Source organism: Culex quinquefasciatus, chromosome 2 (assembly GCF_015732765.1).
Source record: "Culex quinquefasciatus strain JHB chromosome 2, VPISU_Cqui_1.0_pri_paternal, whole genome shotgun sequence".
Lineage (NCBI taxonomy): Eukaryota > Metazoa > Arthropoda > Insecta > Diptera > Culicidae > Culex > Culex quinquefasciatus.
The window spans coordinates 175,615,872-175,633,166 of NC_051862.1; the positions used below are offsets into that span (position 1 = coordinate 175,615,872).

Sequence of the window (17,295 nt, forward strand, 5' to 3'; positions counted from 1 at the left end):
AGCTGTAAATCAAGAACCACATTACCGACGTGGATGAAAATTTGGGAGGATGTAGGGCTGGAAAAATGCAATGTTTTGGATAAATAAACGATTTCAATATTTCAATTTTCGACCGAATTTTCATTTGAAAACCGCCTGATTTGGTGAAAACACACTCCGAGTCCCCATAAAAAATGGATAAATTCAAATTTGGTATGGAACTGGTTCAGGTTCAGCACATCCCCTTTCAAATGCGCCCAAGAGAGCTTAAATCCATAATGTGGGCTCTGAGAAACCCCCTACCACAAAATTGAGCACTTTTTTACCACACACGGACGTCACGCGTGCTCTACAGTAAATTAAGCGCCAAAATTCGAATATTGAAGGTAGACCAATTCTGTCATTGTCAATCGATCGGGCGTCGAAAATCGATCGTCCATGATTTTTTGCAAATTTTTCGAATTTATATTTCTCGAGAAATGATTTGAGAACGAAGCTTGAATTGGAGTCGGAGCCAAAAGCAAACACTATACCTTTCTTTAATAAGAAAGGCAAAAATGGAAATTTTCTAAAATCTGAACGGTAAATCCGAATGAGGTCAAATTTGTTTCAGAACATCAGTATGGTCTAGATTATGATGTGGAGAAAAAAAATTAGATAAAATGCCAAAGGAATAGTTTTGGCGTTTGGTGAAAGTTGGCTTTTACCTTTTTTAGGGGTTTTCCCCCTCACAGTGAATTAGTCCACAAGCTGTAAATCAAGAACCACATTACCGACGTGGATGAAAATTTGGGAGGATGTAGGGCTGGAAAAATGCAATGTTTTGGATAAATAAACGATTTCAATATTTCAATTTTCGACCGAATTTTCATTTGAAAACCGCCTGATTTGGTGAAAACACACTCCGAGTCCCCATAAAAATGGATAAATTCAAATTTGGTATGGAACTGGTTCAGGTTCAGCACATCCCCTTTCAAATGCGCCCAAGAGAGCTTAAATCCATAATGTGGGCTCTGAGAAACCCCTACCACAAAATTGAGCACTTTTTACCACACACGGACGTCACGCGTGCTCTACAGTAAATTAAGCGCCAAAATTCGAATATTGAAGGTAGACCAATTCTGTCATTGTCAATCGATCGGGCGTCGAAAATCGATCGTCCATGATTTTTTGCAAATTTTTCGAATTTATATTTCTCGAGAAATGATTTGAGAACGAAGCTTGAATTGGAGTCGGAGCCAAAAGCAAACACTATACCTTTCTTTAATAAGAAAGGCAAAAATGGAAATTTTCTAAAATCTGAACGGTAAATCCGAATGAGGTCAAATTTGTTTCAGAACATCGAGTATGGTCTAGATTATGATGTGGAGAAAAAAATTAGATAAAATGCCAAAGGAATAGTTTTGGCGTTTGGTGAAAGTTGGCTTTTACCTTTTTTAGGGGTTTTTCCCCCTCACAGTGAATTAGTCCACAAGCTGTAAATCAAGAACCACATTACCGACGTGGATGAAAATTTGGGAGGATGTAGGGCTGGAAAAATGCAATGTTTTGGATAAATAAACGATTTCAATATTTCAATTTTCGACCGAATTTTCATTTGAAAACCGCCTGATTTGGTGAAAACACACTCCGAGTCCCCATAAAAATGGATAAATTCAAATTTGGTATGGAACTGGTTCAGGTTCAGCACATCCCCTTTCAAATGCGCCCAAGAGAGCTTAAATCCATAATGTGGGCTCTGAGAAACCCCTACCACAAAATTGAGCACTTTTTACCACACACGGACGTCACGCGTGCTCTACAGTAAATTAAGCGCCAAAATTCGAATATTGAAGGTAGACCAATTCTGTCATTGTCAATCGATCGGGCGTCGAAAATCGATCGTCCATGATTTTTTGCAAATTTTTCGAATTTATATTTCTCGAGAAATGATTTGAGAACGAAGCTTGAATTGGAGTCGGAGCCAAAAGCAAACACTATACCTTTCTTTAATAAGAAAGGCAAAAATGGAAATTTTCTAAAATCTGAACGGTAAATCCGAATGAGGTCAAATTTGTTTCAGAACATCGAGTATGGTCTAGATTATGATGTGGAGAAAAAAAATTAGATAAAATGCCAAAGGAATAGTTTTGGCGTTTGGTGAAAGTTGGCTTTTACCTTTTTTAGGGGTTTTTCCCCCTCACAGTGAATTAGTCCACAAGCTGTAAATCAAGAACCACATTACCGACGTGGATGAAAATTTGGGAGGATGTAGGGCTGGAAAAATGCAATGTTTTGGATAAATAAACGATTTCAATATTTCAATTTTCGACCGAATTTTCATTTGAAAACCGCCTGATTTGGTGAAAACACACTCCGAGTCCCCATAAAAATGGATAAATTCAAATTTGGTATGGAACTGGTTCAGGTTCAGCACATCCCCTTTCAAATGCGCCCAAGAGAGCTTAAATCCATAATGTGGGCTCTGAGAAACCCCTACCACAAAATTGAGCACTTTTTACCACACACGGACGTCACGCGTGCTCTACAGTAAATTAAGCGCCAAAATTCGAATATTGAAGGTAGACCAATTCTGTCATTGTCAATCGATCGGGCGTCGAAAATCGATCGTCCATGATTTTTGCAAATTTTTCGAATTTATATTTCTCGAGAAATGATTTGAGAACGAAGCTTGAATTGGAGTCGGAGCCAAAAGCAAACACTATACCTTTCTTTAATAAGAAAGGCAAAAATGGAAATTTTCTAAAATCTGAACGGTAAATCCGAATGAGGTCAAATTTGTTTCAGAACATCAGTATGGTCTAGATTATGATGTGGAGAAAAAAATTAGATAAAATGCCAAAGGAATAGTTTTGGCGTTTGGTGAAAGTTGGCTTTTACCTTTTTAGGGTTTTCCCCTCACAGTGAATTAGTCCACAAGCTGTAAATCAAGAACCACATTACCGACGTGGATGAAAATTTGGGAGGATGTAGGGCTGGAAAAATGCAATGTTTTGGATAAATAAACGATTTCAATATTTCAATTTTCGACCGAATTTTCATTTGAAAACCGCCTGATTTGGTGAAAACACACTCCGAGTCCCCATAAAAATGGATAAATTCAAATTTGGTATGGAACTGGTTCAGGTTCAGCACATCCCCTTTCAAATGCGCCCAAAGAGCTTAAATCCATAATGTGGGCTCTGAGAAACCCCTACCACAAAATTGAGCACTTTTTACCACACACGGACGTCACGCGTGCTCTACAGTAAATTAAGCGCCAAAATTCGAATATTGAAGGTAGACCAATTCTGTCATTGTCAATCGATCGGGCGTCGAAAATCGATCGTCCATGATTTTTGCAAATTTTTCGAATTTATATTTCTCGAGAAATGATTTGAGAACGAAGCTTGAATTGGAGTCGGAGCCAAAAGCAAACACTATACCTTTCTTTAATAAGAAAGGCAAAAATGGAAATTTTCTAAAATCTGAACGGTAAATCCGAATGAGGTCAAATTTGTTTCAGAACATCAGTATGGTCTAGATTATGATGTGGAGAAAAAAAATTAGATAAAATGCCAAAGGAATAGTTTTGGCGTTTGGTGAAAGTTGGCTTTTACCTTTTTTAGGGGTTTTTCCCCCTCACAGTGAATTAGTCCACAAGCTGTAAATCAAGAACCACATTACCGACGTGGATGAAAATTTGGGAGGATGTAGGGCTGGAAAAATGCAATGTTTTGGATAAATAAACGATTTCAATATTTCAATTTTCGACCGAATTTTCATTTGAAAACCGCCTGATTTGGTGAAAACACACTCCGAGTCCCCATAAAAATGGATAAATTCAAATTTGGTATGGAACTGGTTCAGGTTCAGCACATCCCCTTTCAAATGCGCCCAAGAGAGCTTAAATCCATAATGTGGGCTCTGAAACCCCCCACAAAATTGAGCACTTTTTACCACACACGGACGTCACGCGTGCTCTACAGTAAATTAAGCGCCAAAATTCGAATATTGAAGGTAGACCAATTCTGTCATTGTCAATCGATCGGGCGTCGAAAATCGATCGTCCATGATTTTTGCAAATTTTTCGAATTTATATTTCTCGAGAAATGATTTGAGAACGAAGCTTGAATTGGAGTCGGAGCCAAAAGCAAACACTATACCTTTCTTTAGTAAGAAAGGCAAAAATGGAAATTTTCTAAAATCTGAACGGTAAATCCGAATGAGGTCAAATTTGTTTCAGAACATCGAGTATGGTCTAGATTATGATGTGGAGAAAAAAAATTAGATAAAATGCCAAAGGAATAGTTTTGGCGTTTGGTGAAAGTTGGCTTTTACCTTTTTGGGGTTTTCCCCTCACAGTGAATTAGTCCACAAGCTGTAAATCAAGAACCACATTACCGACGTGGATGAAAATTTGGGAGGATGTAGGGCTGGAAAAATGCAATGTTTTGGATAAATAAACGATTTCAATATTTCAATTTTCGACCGAATTTTCATTTGAAAACCGCCTGATTTGGTGAAAACACACTCCGAGTCCCCATAAAAATGGATAAATTCAAATTTGGTATGGAACTGGTTCAGGTTCAGCACATCCCCTTTCAAATGCGCCCAAGAGAGCTTAAATCCATAATGTGGGCTCTGAGAAACCCCTACCACAAAATTGAGCACTTTTTACCACACACGGACGTCACGCGTGCTCTACAGTAAATTAAGCGCCAAAATTCGAATATTGAAGGTAGACCAATTCTGTCATTGTCAATCGATCGGGCGTCGAAAATCGATCGTCCATGATTTTTTGCAAATTTTTCGAATTTATATTTCTCGAGAAATGATTTGAGAACGAAGCTTGAATTGGAGTCGGAGCCAAAAGCAAACACTATACCTTTCTTTAATAAGAAAGGCAAAAATGGAAATTTTCTAAAATCTGAACGGTAAATCCGAATGAGGTCAAATTTGTTTCAGAACATCGAGTATGGTCTAGATTATGATGTGGAGAAAAAAAATTAGATAAAATGCCAAAGGAATAGTTTTGGCGTTTGGTGAAAGTTGGCTTTTACCTTTTTTAGGGGTTTTTCCCCCTCACAGTGAATTAGTCCACAAGCTGTAAATCAAGAACCACATTACCGACGTGGATGAAAATTTGGGAGGATGTAGGGCTGGAAAAATGCAATGTTTTGGATAAATAAACGATTTCAATATTTCAATTTTCGACCGAATTTTCATTTGAAAACCGCCTGATTTGGTGAAAACACACTCCGAGTCCCCATAAAAATGGATAAATTCAAATTTGGTATGGAACTGGTTCAGGTTCAGCACATCCCCTTTCAAATGCGCCCAAGAGAGCTTAAATCCATAATGTGGGCTCTGAGAAACCCCTACCACAAAATTGAGCACTTTTTACCACACACGGACGTCACGCGTGCTCTACAGTAAATTAAGCGCCAAAATTCGAATATTGAAGGTAGACCAATTCTGTCATTGTCAATCGATCGGGCGTCGAAAATCGATCGTCCATGATTTTTGCAAATTTTTCGAATTTATATTTCTCGAGAAATGATTTGAGAACGAAGCTTGAATTGGAGTCGGAGCCAAAAGCAAACACTATACCTTTCTTTAGTAAGAAAGGCAAAAATGGAAATTTTCTAAAATCTGAACGGTAAATCCGAATGAGGTCAAATTTGTTTCAGAACATCGAGTATGGTCTAGATTATGATGTGGAGAAAAAAAATTAGATAAAATGCCAAAGGAATAGTTTTGGCGTTTGGTGAAAGTTGGCTTTTACCTTTTTAGGGTTTTTCCCCTCACAGTGAATTAGTCCACAAGCTGTAAATCAAGAACCACATTACCGACGTGGATGAAAATTTGGGAGGATGTAGGGCTGGAAAAATGCAATGTTTTGGATAAATAAACGATTTCAATATTTCAATTTTCGACCGAATTTTCATTTGAAAACCGCCTGATTTGGTGAAAACACACTCCGAGTCCCCATAAAAATGGATAAATTCAAATTTGGTATGGAACTGGTTCAGGTTCAGCACATCCCCTTTCAAATGCGCCCAAGAGAGCTTAAATCCATAATGTGGGCTCTGAGAAACCCCTACCACAAAATTGAGCACTTTTTACCACACACGGACGTCACGCGTGCTCTACAGTAAATTAAGCGCCAAAATTCGAATATTGAAGGTAGACCAATTCTGTCATTGTCAATCGATCGGGCGTCGAAAATCGATCGTCCATGATTTTTTGCAAATTTTTCGAATTTATATTTCTCGAGAAATGATTTGAGAACGAAGCTTGAATTGGAGTCGGAGCCAAAAGCAAACACTATACCTTTCTTTAATAAGAAAGGCAAAAATGGAAATTTTCTAAAATCTGAACGGTAAATCCGAATGAGGTCAAATTTGTTTCAGAACATCGAGTATGGTCTAGATTATGATGTGGAGAAAAAAAATTAGATAAAATGCCAAAGGAATAGTTTTGGCGTTTGGTGAAAGTTGGCTTTTACCTTTTTAGGGGTTTCCCCTCACAGTGAATTAGTCCACAAGCTGTAAATCAAGAACCACATTACCGACGTGGATGAAAATTTGGGAGGATGTAGGGCTGGAAAAATGCAATGTTTTGGATAAATAAACGATTTCAATATTTCAATTTTCGACCGAATTTTCATTTGAAAACCGCCTGATTTGGTGAAAACACACTCCGAGTCCCCATAAAAATGGATAAATTCAAATTTGGTATGGAACTGGTTCAGGTTCAGCACATCCCCTTTCAAATGCGCCCAAGAGAGCTTAAATCCATAATGTGGGCTCTGAGAAACCCCCTACCACAAAATTGAGCACTTTTTACCACACACGGACGTCACGCGTGCTCTACAGTAAATTAAGCGCCAAAATTCGAATATTGAAGGTAGACCAATTCTGTCATTGTCAATCGATCGGGCGTCGAAAATCGATCGTCCATGATTTTTTGCAAATTTTTCGAATTTATATTTCTCGAGAAATGATTTGAGAACGAAGCTTGAATTGGAGTCGGAGCCAAAAGCAAACACTATACCTTTCTTTAATAAGAAAGGCAAAAATGGAAATTTTCTAAAATCTGAACGGTAAATCCGAATGAGGTCAAATTTGTTTCAGAACATCGAGTATGGTCTAGATTATGATGTGGAGAAAAAAAATTAGATAAAATGCCAAAGGAATAGTTTTGGCGTTTGGTGAAAGTTGGCTTTTACCTTTTTTAGGGGTTTTTCCCCCTCACAGTGAATTAGTCCACAAGCTGTAAATCAAGAACCACATTACCGACGTGGATGAAAATTTGGGAGGATGTAGGGCTGGAAAAATGCAATGTTTTGGATAAATAAACGATTTCAATATTTCAATTTTCGACCGAATTTTCATTTGAAAACCGCCTGATTTGGTGAAAACACACTCCGAGTCCCCATAAAAATGGATAAATTCAAATTTGGTATGGAACTGGTTCAGGTTCAGCACATCCCCTTTCAAATGCGCCCAAGAGAGCTTAAATCCATAATGTGGGCTCTGAGAAACCCCCTACCACAAAATTGAGCACTTTTTTACCACACACGGACGTCACGCGTGCTCTACAGTAAATTAAGCGCCAAAATTCGAATATTGAAGGTAGACCAATTCTGTCATTGTCAATCGATCGGGCGTCGAAAATCGATCGTCCATGATTTTTTGCAAATTTTTCGAATTTATATTTCTCGAGAAATGATTTGAGAACGAAGCTTGAATTGGAGTCGGAGCCAAAAGCAAACACTATACCTTTCTTTAGTAAGAAAGGCAAAAACAATATTTTTCTAGCTAAACATCATGTTCGTGTGTTGTTTCATTGCAGGTTACTTGCCTTGGACATTTTAAAGTATTTTTTCCAATTTGAAACTTTTATTAACAAAAGTTATTGCGCAATTCTCACTAACTTGGACTTCGCACTAAATTATTGCTATCGATCGCACTATTGCGACTTGTCAAATCGACCAGGGAAATTTAAAATTTCGTAAAAAATGATCAAAGCGAGCCGAGGTTGCTTTCATGTTTGTTAATTGTCAATCGCAATTTTAAAGTGCGAAAGCCCAGTTTGGTTGAAACTGCGACTTGAAATGTAAATAAACAAGACTTGGTTGCCTAGTTTTTCGAATTCTAGTTGTCAAAAGTGCGAGTGAAAAGTGCGAGCAAAATCCAAGTTACAGTGCAAGGATCAATGTACCCAAAAGTATTTAAATTTTGTAAAATCCATATATTTATACCAAATAACTTTGTATTATTGGTTAAATGAAGTTAAAACTCAATAAATATGCCAAAAATCACTTCCATTTCATGTTTTGAATGATTTCCATAGATTTTGAAAAGTTTATTGAAGAAAAATCAAAGTGTCTCCATGTTACCCATGGGCTGAAAGGAGTGGGGAACAATGAGACAGCCCTGGATTCTGGGTATATTCTTAATTTTGGTCAAACCTTATGAAAGGACATTGTAGCCCAACTCATTCATTATGGAACGTCGAAAGTAATCTGAAGAAATATTAGTTTTGGTGTTAATGGCAGTCTACGAGCAAAAAAGTAATTTTTATCCATAATTTAGGCTGTCGCCTCCCCCTTCAGAATCGGTCGAAAAATCAGGGGGCAAATAAATTTTTTTTTTCAAAAAACTTCAAAATTTTAAAGGAAATAGAAGTCTAATCAACTGAAAACAATTAGGAATGCATTTTCCTGCGTTTAAAATCGAATTTAGCATGTCTGGGATCAATCAAAAATATTTTCAAATTTTGTGGAATTCCAGTTGAAAAAAAGCGCAAAATTTTTTTTTCGTGAAAAAAAATATCTCTTCAATACTTTAATATTTTGAAAAAATTAATGATTGCAAAACAACTGGGCAGGTGTAAAATGCATTTTAAAACACTATTTTCAGTCAAATGTTTAGACCATGGCTTGTTATTTCATTTTTTATATTTTTTATTTTATTTTTAACTCTGAAAATGTGTAATTATACCACTTTTATGGTGAAATGTAACTTTTTCAGTCTGAATTGAGGTAGAATTACATCATAAAGAGGTAATATTCACAGTTCACAGTTTTTTTCTGTGTATTTTTGCAGCTGCTCGTTTTTTTAACAACAGACAAAAAGATTAAATTAAATTTTACGAATACAGATGTCCACATCTTCAATATTTATGTCTCATCAAAAATATATCCGAGAACTATAGTTTATCGAACAATATTTTACAAGAAACCAGTAAGACCACTAGATATACCCATGCAAACCGGAAGGGCGCCGCGGAGCTCGGGGTCTCAAAATGCTCGATTTAACGTAATTTAATGCTTGCTTTTACACGCTGCGGTGACGCGACAAACAGCTGAGCTGCACAGAAATTGCTCTGCCGGTTGCTGTTTTGCACAGATTATGCAACTGAGGGGGGAGCAAAAAGAGAGTAAAAAAATAGCTCAACTAAGTATATTTTGCCTTGAGCGGGGTGTGAGGGGAAGGAAGGTACAAATCTGTTTTTCCTTTTGCTTCATAATTTTTATTTTTCACCAGCTTGTTAGCCGCCGTAACCGGAGCGGCGTTGTCATCGCCGTTGCATCCGCTGCTGTGCAGATCTTCGAGGCGCGTGAAAACATTAGCTGTACCTGCGTTACGTTTTGTAATGAGTACTTGCCTGGTGGGTGATGGATTTCTTGTAGGAAGGGGTCGGAAACCCTTGGCTGGTTAGCATCTGGTTTGCGATTAAATGTTATCAAACACGCAAGATGGTGAGATTCAGGAAGGCTACTTGTGGCTTTGAAATCGGTCCCACAAATGTATTGAGGTTGGTTGGAATTGCTAGGCCACGTAATCGAAGAAATATTCGTAACACATGCGAAGATGCTTTTTATTCCAAATTTTAAAACAATACATCGACATCAATTACGTCCAGCAGACTTGGCTGATACCGAGCGTCTATCCCCTTCTCCAGCAACGCAGCCTGCCGGGCCTCCTGCTTCTTCTTGGCGATCCTCTTCTTGTCCTGAATCTTCTTCAAGCGGAAAAACTCCTCCCTCTCCAGCTCGTCCATCACCGATACCACGTAGATCAGCGTCCGGTTGATCCTCGGAATGACCACGTGCTCAATCGCATTGACCCGTCTGTTTGTTGTTTTGATCACCTCGTCCAGAATCACAAACGAAGTCTGCTCCGAAGCCAGGTCCACCAGCAAACTGATGGCACTCCGATAGTTCTGCTTCAACTTCTGCATCTGCTGGCCACCTTTAGCCAATCCCAACAGTCCATAACTGTCCCGACCATCGTCGTAGCACTCAAAAACCGGCAACGTAACCCCAGCAACATTGTCCCTCGTCGTGTAAACCTTGATGGCAGCACTGCCCACACTCCCCAGCACAATCTGGTTGAAGTCTCCGGCGACGAACTTGGTTTCGGCCAGGGCAAACGTCGCCTCTTTCAGCACCTGCACTAGTGCATTTTTGGTTTCGATAATTTTGCCCAAAATTACCCGGAAGCGCATCTCCAGCGCTTCTGCTTTCTTCTTCAGCAATCCGTGGCCCCGCTGAGCTGCCAGCAGTTGGTTCTTCAGCACCAGTTGGGCACCTTCGGAGGGGAACACCGGGAGGCGGTCGTTAGCGGACATTTCGGAAAAAATCTTTTTTTCAGTTAAATTTTCTTTGTGTCAATTGTTTCTTCTGAGGCAATGGTTTCTTGGATTTTGAAAGAATAACTCGACGACCTTCAAAAAAAAATCAATGCTCAAGTGAGGTACACAGTGGTCATTTGAATACCCCTAAAAGACAGAAAAAGTAAGTACACAAAAAGAAAAAAATACTCCAGCACTAAAAGTAACCTACTTTTACCATAAAAGTTTGCATAAACTACCAGGAATAAAAGTTTTATTTACTTGGACCAATGATTTTTTGTTTGTTTTAGAGTTGATAATTAATTTAATTCTTGTTCATTTAAAAGTGTGGAGTAAGCAAGGGAGTAAGGGTAGAATCCTAGGTAGAATCTCTTAGGCCATGACAATATTTTTTTGGTTTTCCTCAATTTTGAATAATTGTTAAAAAATAATTTGGAATTAACCAGAACATTTGTTTGATATAACCATTTAACTAGCCTGTCAGTAGATTTTCACCTGCGTAGACCGGCTCAACTCTTGTTTTCACGAAGCTTAAGAATTACGCAATCAAAACAAACCAAAATAAGGGGCCTATTTCAAAAATTAAATCTATCCAAGGGGTGGCGAGGGAGAAGCCGGCTCCGATTCGGATCGTTGGCCATCCACCAACAACAAGACACACACCCCTGCTACATTTGATGTCCAACAATAGACCCTGTCTCGTCGAACATGTTGTTGCTTCAGACATTTTTAGTAGGCATAAAATTTCAAAACTCTGGAGACGTTAAATCAATTGGATTCGCACGCGCACAAACGCTTTTTTCGTTACGCTCGCTCGAGTGTTAAAATTGGGCGAAATTTCCTAAATCGCCCGACTTGAGACCGAACCCCCTTGTTGGTGGAACTGAGACCGAGCAAGATCCAACTTCAATTGTTTTCCGCAAATCTCTTGGTTGAGCTCTCTGGTGCAGCTCGAGATATTGGAGGAAAGTAAAAGTTCACGGTGGAGGGTTGAGTTGAGGACTGAGGGTGCGTTAGACGTAATATAATTATCGGTGAACTACAGCACCAGCTGGCGAACGCATTGAACCATGAAGCAGACAGAGACCGAAAGCTCAGCGAAATGGAACGGATGGCGTGAACCGAGAAGACCTTACACTTGATCTTAGCACCTAAGCTATTGACCACCAATCAATCACATAAGAGCAATAATTATTGTTATGATTGGTTCGAGCAACCCTACTCATATTGCGGCAGAGAAATTCTCTGACAAATCGGTACTATTTATTTTTGATGATTTCAACTCAGATTGTTAAAAGTTTAAATAAAGATTTTGTAACTACTCTGTTTAAGGGTTCGTCACCATCGATCACGGCAAGGAAGTCACTCTCCTCAAACCAATCACATCTCGTTTTGTGGTCATGATGATTTTGTATTATGTTTCAAACAACCAAAAAACAAAAAATGACCACAACTTGGAAGAATAAAGAAAGTGAGTTTGCAAAACTGCTGATTAAATTGCGTATTGGGTTTGCGAGCGAAGTTGTTCACAAGCTTTGGGTTTCACTCTCCAGGAGGAGGTTTCAATTAACGGACGACGGTGATTGTAGGAAGCTGGCGCAAAAATAAAAAAAAAGTGACTAGAGTTTGAGCTTTGCAGAAAATATTGCGCAACGTGATGCTGCCAATTTGGCATCATCATTAGCTACGTGAGGTCCAGACTGAGCCAGAGTGCTAGGTGGTTGGATCCGTGGATTGGTGTGCAATAGCTGTCCGGAAAGGAGTAAATCTTAATCAAAGTGAAATGGTGGTGCGGTTTTAGATGGTGCACTGATTTTTAATCTTGAGGGAAGTGTGTTCCGAGGAGTGTTGCATAATTAGGGTAGAGACAAATCATTTATATTTATTTTTATTTTGAATTAGAACTGATTATTACTATAGATTAATTGCAATTAAAACTTGCTTTTACAATTCTTTTCCTTACTTTTTTTTCAATTTCAGCTACTCAAACTTGATTTTCTTTCAATTAGTCTCTATCGTCTGTTTAATTTTGGACGAATTTCAAGCTTCAAGAAAAAAAAATAAATACCTTTGGGCATTCCAAATCTGGCACGGGACCGGCAATTAAGCTGTTAAAATTCTTGTCTACCATTTCTCAATTGGACCACACCATAATGCCTTCGAGCGTTAGCATTATAGCTCCACGGAGTAGTCATCAGCAGCACACATCAATTCATGCCCAAAATTAGACTAGCTTAAAACGTACTTGCTAACCAATGTTGTACATTGCGCAGAGGGATCCACCCAAAACACACACGCAGCCTTGTCTGCTCCAAATTACACGGTGAAAACAAATCTTACGTTGAAGTAATCATCATAAAGATACATTTCTCTTTAAAAAGGAATAATTTCATTCGCAGTACCTTTCTTGCAAATTTTTAATTCTAAAGGCTTTTAAAGAATCTGTTTTAGTCGTCTTTCGGAAAGAGCAAAACTAAAAAAAATATGATCAAAATTGTTTTTTCACTGTGCTGTTCGTGCTGTGTACAGCTGAACTACTGCGAGACAACATGCTTAGTACAACGATTAGGTGGTGCACACCCGTTAAATGAGTTCAACACGGATAGTTACTCACGCAAACGTTAGATGGCAGCGGCGGTGAATGTACAACCACAGACAAACAGACGGGACACTCGAGTGCCGAACCATCGTCCTCCAAAAACGGCCATTTAAAATTCAATTTTGTTTCGGCATCCACTCACCCGGCGCTGATGGCGCTGCTGTCGTTACAGTTCGCCCGCCTTTTCTTAGTGTGTGTGTTTTTGTTTTTCTAAGTTGAGCGTGAGCACGTGTGATACAGCAAATGAAAACACATAAAAATATGATGGAATTCGGGAATTCTAACGGTGATCCACAATCCATGCTTTGTGGGACAAGATTGGGGCAGTCTCGGCCAGGGTCAGATGAGCGGCAGACTAGCGAAGACATACCATTTGCCCCACAATTAACCTGGTAGGCCTACTCAACTGCCTATCGATATCAAGGCTGCTGCTGAGACGTCCTGCTGCTGCGGAGGAAGCCGGACCCTGTGGTATAGTCATCTCCTTCGGAGCAACCTGCTTATCCTTCGTGGACTGCTGCTCAGATTGCTGCTGCTGGTCGTCCTTTTGGCATTTTGACGATGTTGCGTCGATCGTGAGCGCCACTCTTCGCGACTTTTTTCGTCTCATTCGGCCCCTTTAGTTTTGTTAGCTGGCAACTTAATTGCGCCGTGGACACGTTCCCCGCAGATGTTTCCAAACGCCCATCGTGGGGATCAATTCCGTTAGTTTTGAATTGGATTTTCCTATTCCGGCGGCCACTACTGGTGTTTTCGTGACCGGGATATCTGGTGTCAGGTGTAATGGTTCATGTTTTCGGTGGAGGAGGAATCTTAGACGGAACATGCAAGCAACGGGGAGGACCAGTGGTGTGGTCTCTGTCATTGTGTTTGTCTTGCATCGCTGCAGGTGCTATCGCATGATTTGCCTCATGAGGTTCTGCCATTGGAAACGAAACCGACCGTGGAACCGACCCACCGTAATTTTCGGCCGTCGGTCTTGATTTATTTATTTTGATTTTGTTACTGATGATCAGCAACAACAAAATTATTTCGAAACAGCTGTTGATGTTTACAATCGTTAAGGCTTGATTGTCTCACGCATACACTGACGTGACACATGACAGTAATGGGTTTGTATTGGTGTGTTTGGGCTGCGCTTCGGCATAAGCTCACCAGGCAGCGCTGGCGTCGTCGTGATTTGGTGGTTTGATGAAGGACGATGGATTTCAAAAATAATTTGTATGGAGAGTCACGTCTGTTTGTCTGTGGTACAACCTTGAGCAATTTGTCTTGTGTTTCGAGAAATTGTTCAGTTATTTGGTTGGATTGACTCAGAAAATGGAGTTCGTGCAATGTTGTTGAGCGATTTGATACCAGAAACATAATTTGATATGAACTTATGTACCGATTCTACATAGGGGAAATTCTCGTATGTTTGGCAGGTTAAGCACTCGCTCCTAACTCCATCCAATTTGCTGATTTTCACTATTTAAACAACTAATTTTGCAAAACTTTTGATAGAAACTTGCTTGCTCACTTCTTATTGAGCTATTTATCACTCGATTTCAGTTGAAAACGCTTTTAATTAGCTTTAATTGAATGTCAAAGTTCTGACCTGCCAACATTAGAAGCACGCTGGAATTAGATGCTGTTCCCCTAACTCAAATTGTGTCAAATATGTTTTTATGTAACAAGGTAAAACAAGGTACTTATAACGGGGTCTAATGTTGGTTCATCGTTACTTTAAAAATACGTCAACATTTCAAATATTACGTAACACATACAGAGAAGAAGAGGGTTGACAGCTTTGTTGATAATTTGATCGTTGGACTTATATGGTTTTGGAATTGGTTGGTTGGAATTATATAAATGCAATTACACATACAACAATGTAAATTAATGTAAATTTACACGTGGAAGGAGGTAATACAGTGGACTCTCTGGCTATCGATCTTCTCGATACCAATATTTCTCCAGCTGTCAATAAATTTTTCAGTCCCTTCAAATAGATTGCTTTGATTTTTCGTTCTATAATTTGATAACTCCCGCTCTCGACGGTCCCTTCAATATTGACAACGAGAGAGTCCACTGTATTACACATTTTTTCAGTCTCAAAATATGTCCTCATTCCGCGATAAAATATTTCAATGATATTATTTCTGTGGACGTGTAGCATTTTTAATATTTCGATGCCGGTGGTCTCTCTTGTGCTAAGCTTGCTGGGATTCCAACCTAGATAGAACGAGAGAGCACACGGCCATTGATTTACTAAAAAGTTGATACGTCAAGGTCAATTGGTTAAATAAAAGGAAAAGTAATGAAAGAAAACACAGTTTATTTAAGACTAATTCCATATATTTAGCAATAGATTACAAAAATATACTGCAGCAAAGCATGTTTATTCGATTTGTTAGCATAAGCGGTTTTGTTGAGCTAATCCCCTACAAAATTCCAGGCAGTATTGAGGGATCCTTCCACATCCATATCCTTATTATTCCACCTCAAAAGCATTCCCGATTGTTGTTGATCTCCTCGAACAGCTTCCGCTCAATCGAGGGCCGAACTATCCGGTCGTTCGGCACGTTGGCACTGAGGTAGACCTGTTTCTTCAGCTTTCTGGCCAACTTCTGGGCCAGGTCTTCCGAGCCACAACCCACCACTTCTCCCATAATGGTGGTGGAGCAAATTTCACTCGTCTCCGTTGGTAGAGCCATTGCCATTTCGTCAAAGTTCTCCGCTTTATTCTCGCCAATGTATATGAACACCGAGTCCTTCATCTTCAGGATCCGCATGTTGTACTGGACGTCGCAAACCTCAACGCTGCACAGGTGCGAGCTGAAGTTGGACGGCAGGGGAGTGGCCATTGTTGTGCTAAAATTAATAAAATAATTTGCTGTTAAGTCTATAAAATTAGAAAATTCTTTAATTTTAACCTTGAATATGAGCTTGCAAAAAGCGAGACAGCAAGCGATACGCCGAACAACAAATCTTGAGTTTTTTTTGAAAACGACCTATAAACATATGAAAGACAATAGCTTATTGGTCCTTTTCAAAAAAAACTCAAGAAATCAATAAAAGCAAAACAAACAAACGTCAGTGAAAAACAACGCTATTGACAGATGTCATGTTATACGAAGCATTATGTACGTTACGAGGCGTCACTGATATAAACTCGTTACTAATGCGTTATTTCATTTGCAATATTTTTTAGAAGGGCATTCAACCAGGTAGTTCAAGCTACTGCCGCAGAAGTTCATTATGGCGCTGTGATGGGAAAACGAGTTTTGGCGTTTTCGAAAAAAGTTGCTCATTTTTCTGGTGGTGCTCCCCTTTAAATAGACTTCTAAAGCCCTAGGTCAATTTTCATGTACAACGGTAGTAAGCACCATTTAAAACCATTTCTGATCGACGAAGTTGACTTTATAGCTGTCGGCCACCATTGCTAGTACCAACCACTAGTGTCTTCCTTTTATCTACAAGGACTTCGCCGCCCTGGGCTCCTAAGTGTATGAAAGTATGGCACGGAGCGACGGCACCGAATACCCATATTTACACAAAGATTTTTTAGAGCGCCCGCCGCGGGATTCGAACCGGCGACCTCTGGATTGTGAGTCCAGTGCGCGGTCCGATTGATCCACCATTTCTGATCACTTTTTTTTATTTTAGTGCAATAAAAATAAATTAAAAAGTAGAACCCAATTGGGTTTTAAAATTAGGATTAAATTTGTGATATTATTGTTCACAACGATAAAGCTTATTTTTCTGAGTACATGACCCTTTGTACGACCGCAAAAGATTTAAAAACTATTTTAACATCAATTTTCAAAAATTAGCTTTGCAACCCTTCTTGACAGAAAAGGTCCTACTTGACAGCTCGTTCCAAGGGGACCATACATGATTTCCAAGGGGACCATACATGATTACCATACATAAGGCAAATGAGATAATCACTTTTTTTTGTGAAAGTTAATTTTCTAACTATCAAAAAAGTGTCTATTTGATTAATGATGTAATTAGTAAAAGATTATTTTCAGTTTTTTTTCTATTTTGAACAAAAAGTTATGAGGTATGGTTGTTAAATTGTCAAGGGCGAGACACTTACATGATAT

At 39.1% G+C, this 17,295-nt stretch overlaps 2 protein-coding genes across 2 annotated transcripts; both read right to left on the bottom strand.

Moving 5' to 3' along the window:
• Positions 1 to 9,861: 9,861 nt before the first annotated feature.
• LOC6042113 (V-type proton ATPase subunit D 1) lies at positions 9,862 to 10,602 on the bottom strand. Its single transcript, XM_001851211.2, has one exon. The coding sequence runs from the start codon at positions 10,600 to 10,602 to the stop codon at positions 9,862 to 9,864; it is 741 nt and encodes a 246-aa protein (XP_001851263.2).
• Positions 10,603 to 15,519: 4,917 nt separating this feature from the next.
• LOC6042115 (proteasome assembly chaperone 4) lies at positions 15,520 to 16,257 on the bottom strand. Its single transcript, XM_038254960.1, has 2 exons — positions 16,120 to 16,257; positions 15,520 to 16,057 (listed from the first exon to the last, which is right to left on the bottom strand). Exon 2 carries the CDS (start codon positions 16,048 to 16,050, stop codon positions 15,688 to 15,690), a length of 363 nt encoding a protein of 120 aa, XP_038110888.1. The 5' UTR covers positions 16,051 to 16,057; positions 16,120 to 16,257; the 3' UTR covers positions 15,520 to 15,687.
• Between the last annotated feature and the right edge of the window lie 1,038 nt (positions 16,258 to 17,295).

What these genes read in the sequence shown, in the direction of transcription:
- LOC6042115 (XM_038254960.1), bottom strand. Translation starts at nt 16,050, where the DNA reads ATGGCCACTCCCCTGCCGTCCAACTTCAGCTCGCACCTGTGCAGCGTT.
- LOC6042113 (XM_001851211.2), bottom strand. Translation starts at nt 10,602, where the DNA reads ATGTCCGCTAACGACCGCCTCCCGGTGTTCCCCTCCGAAGGTGCCCAA.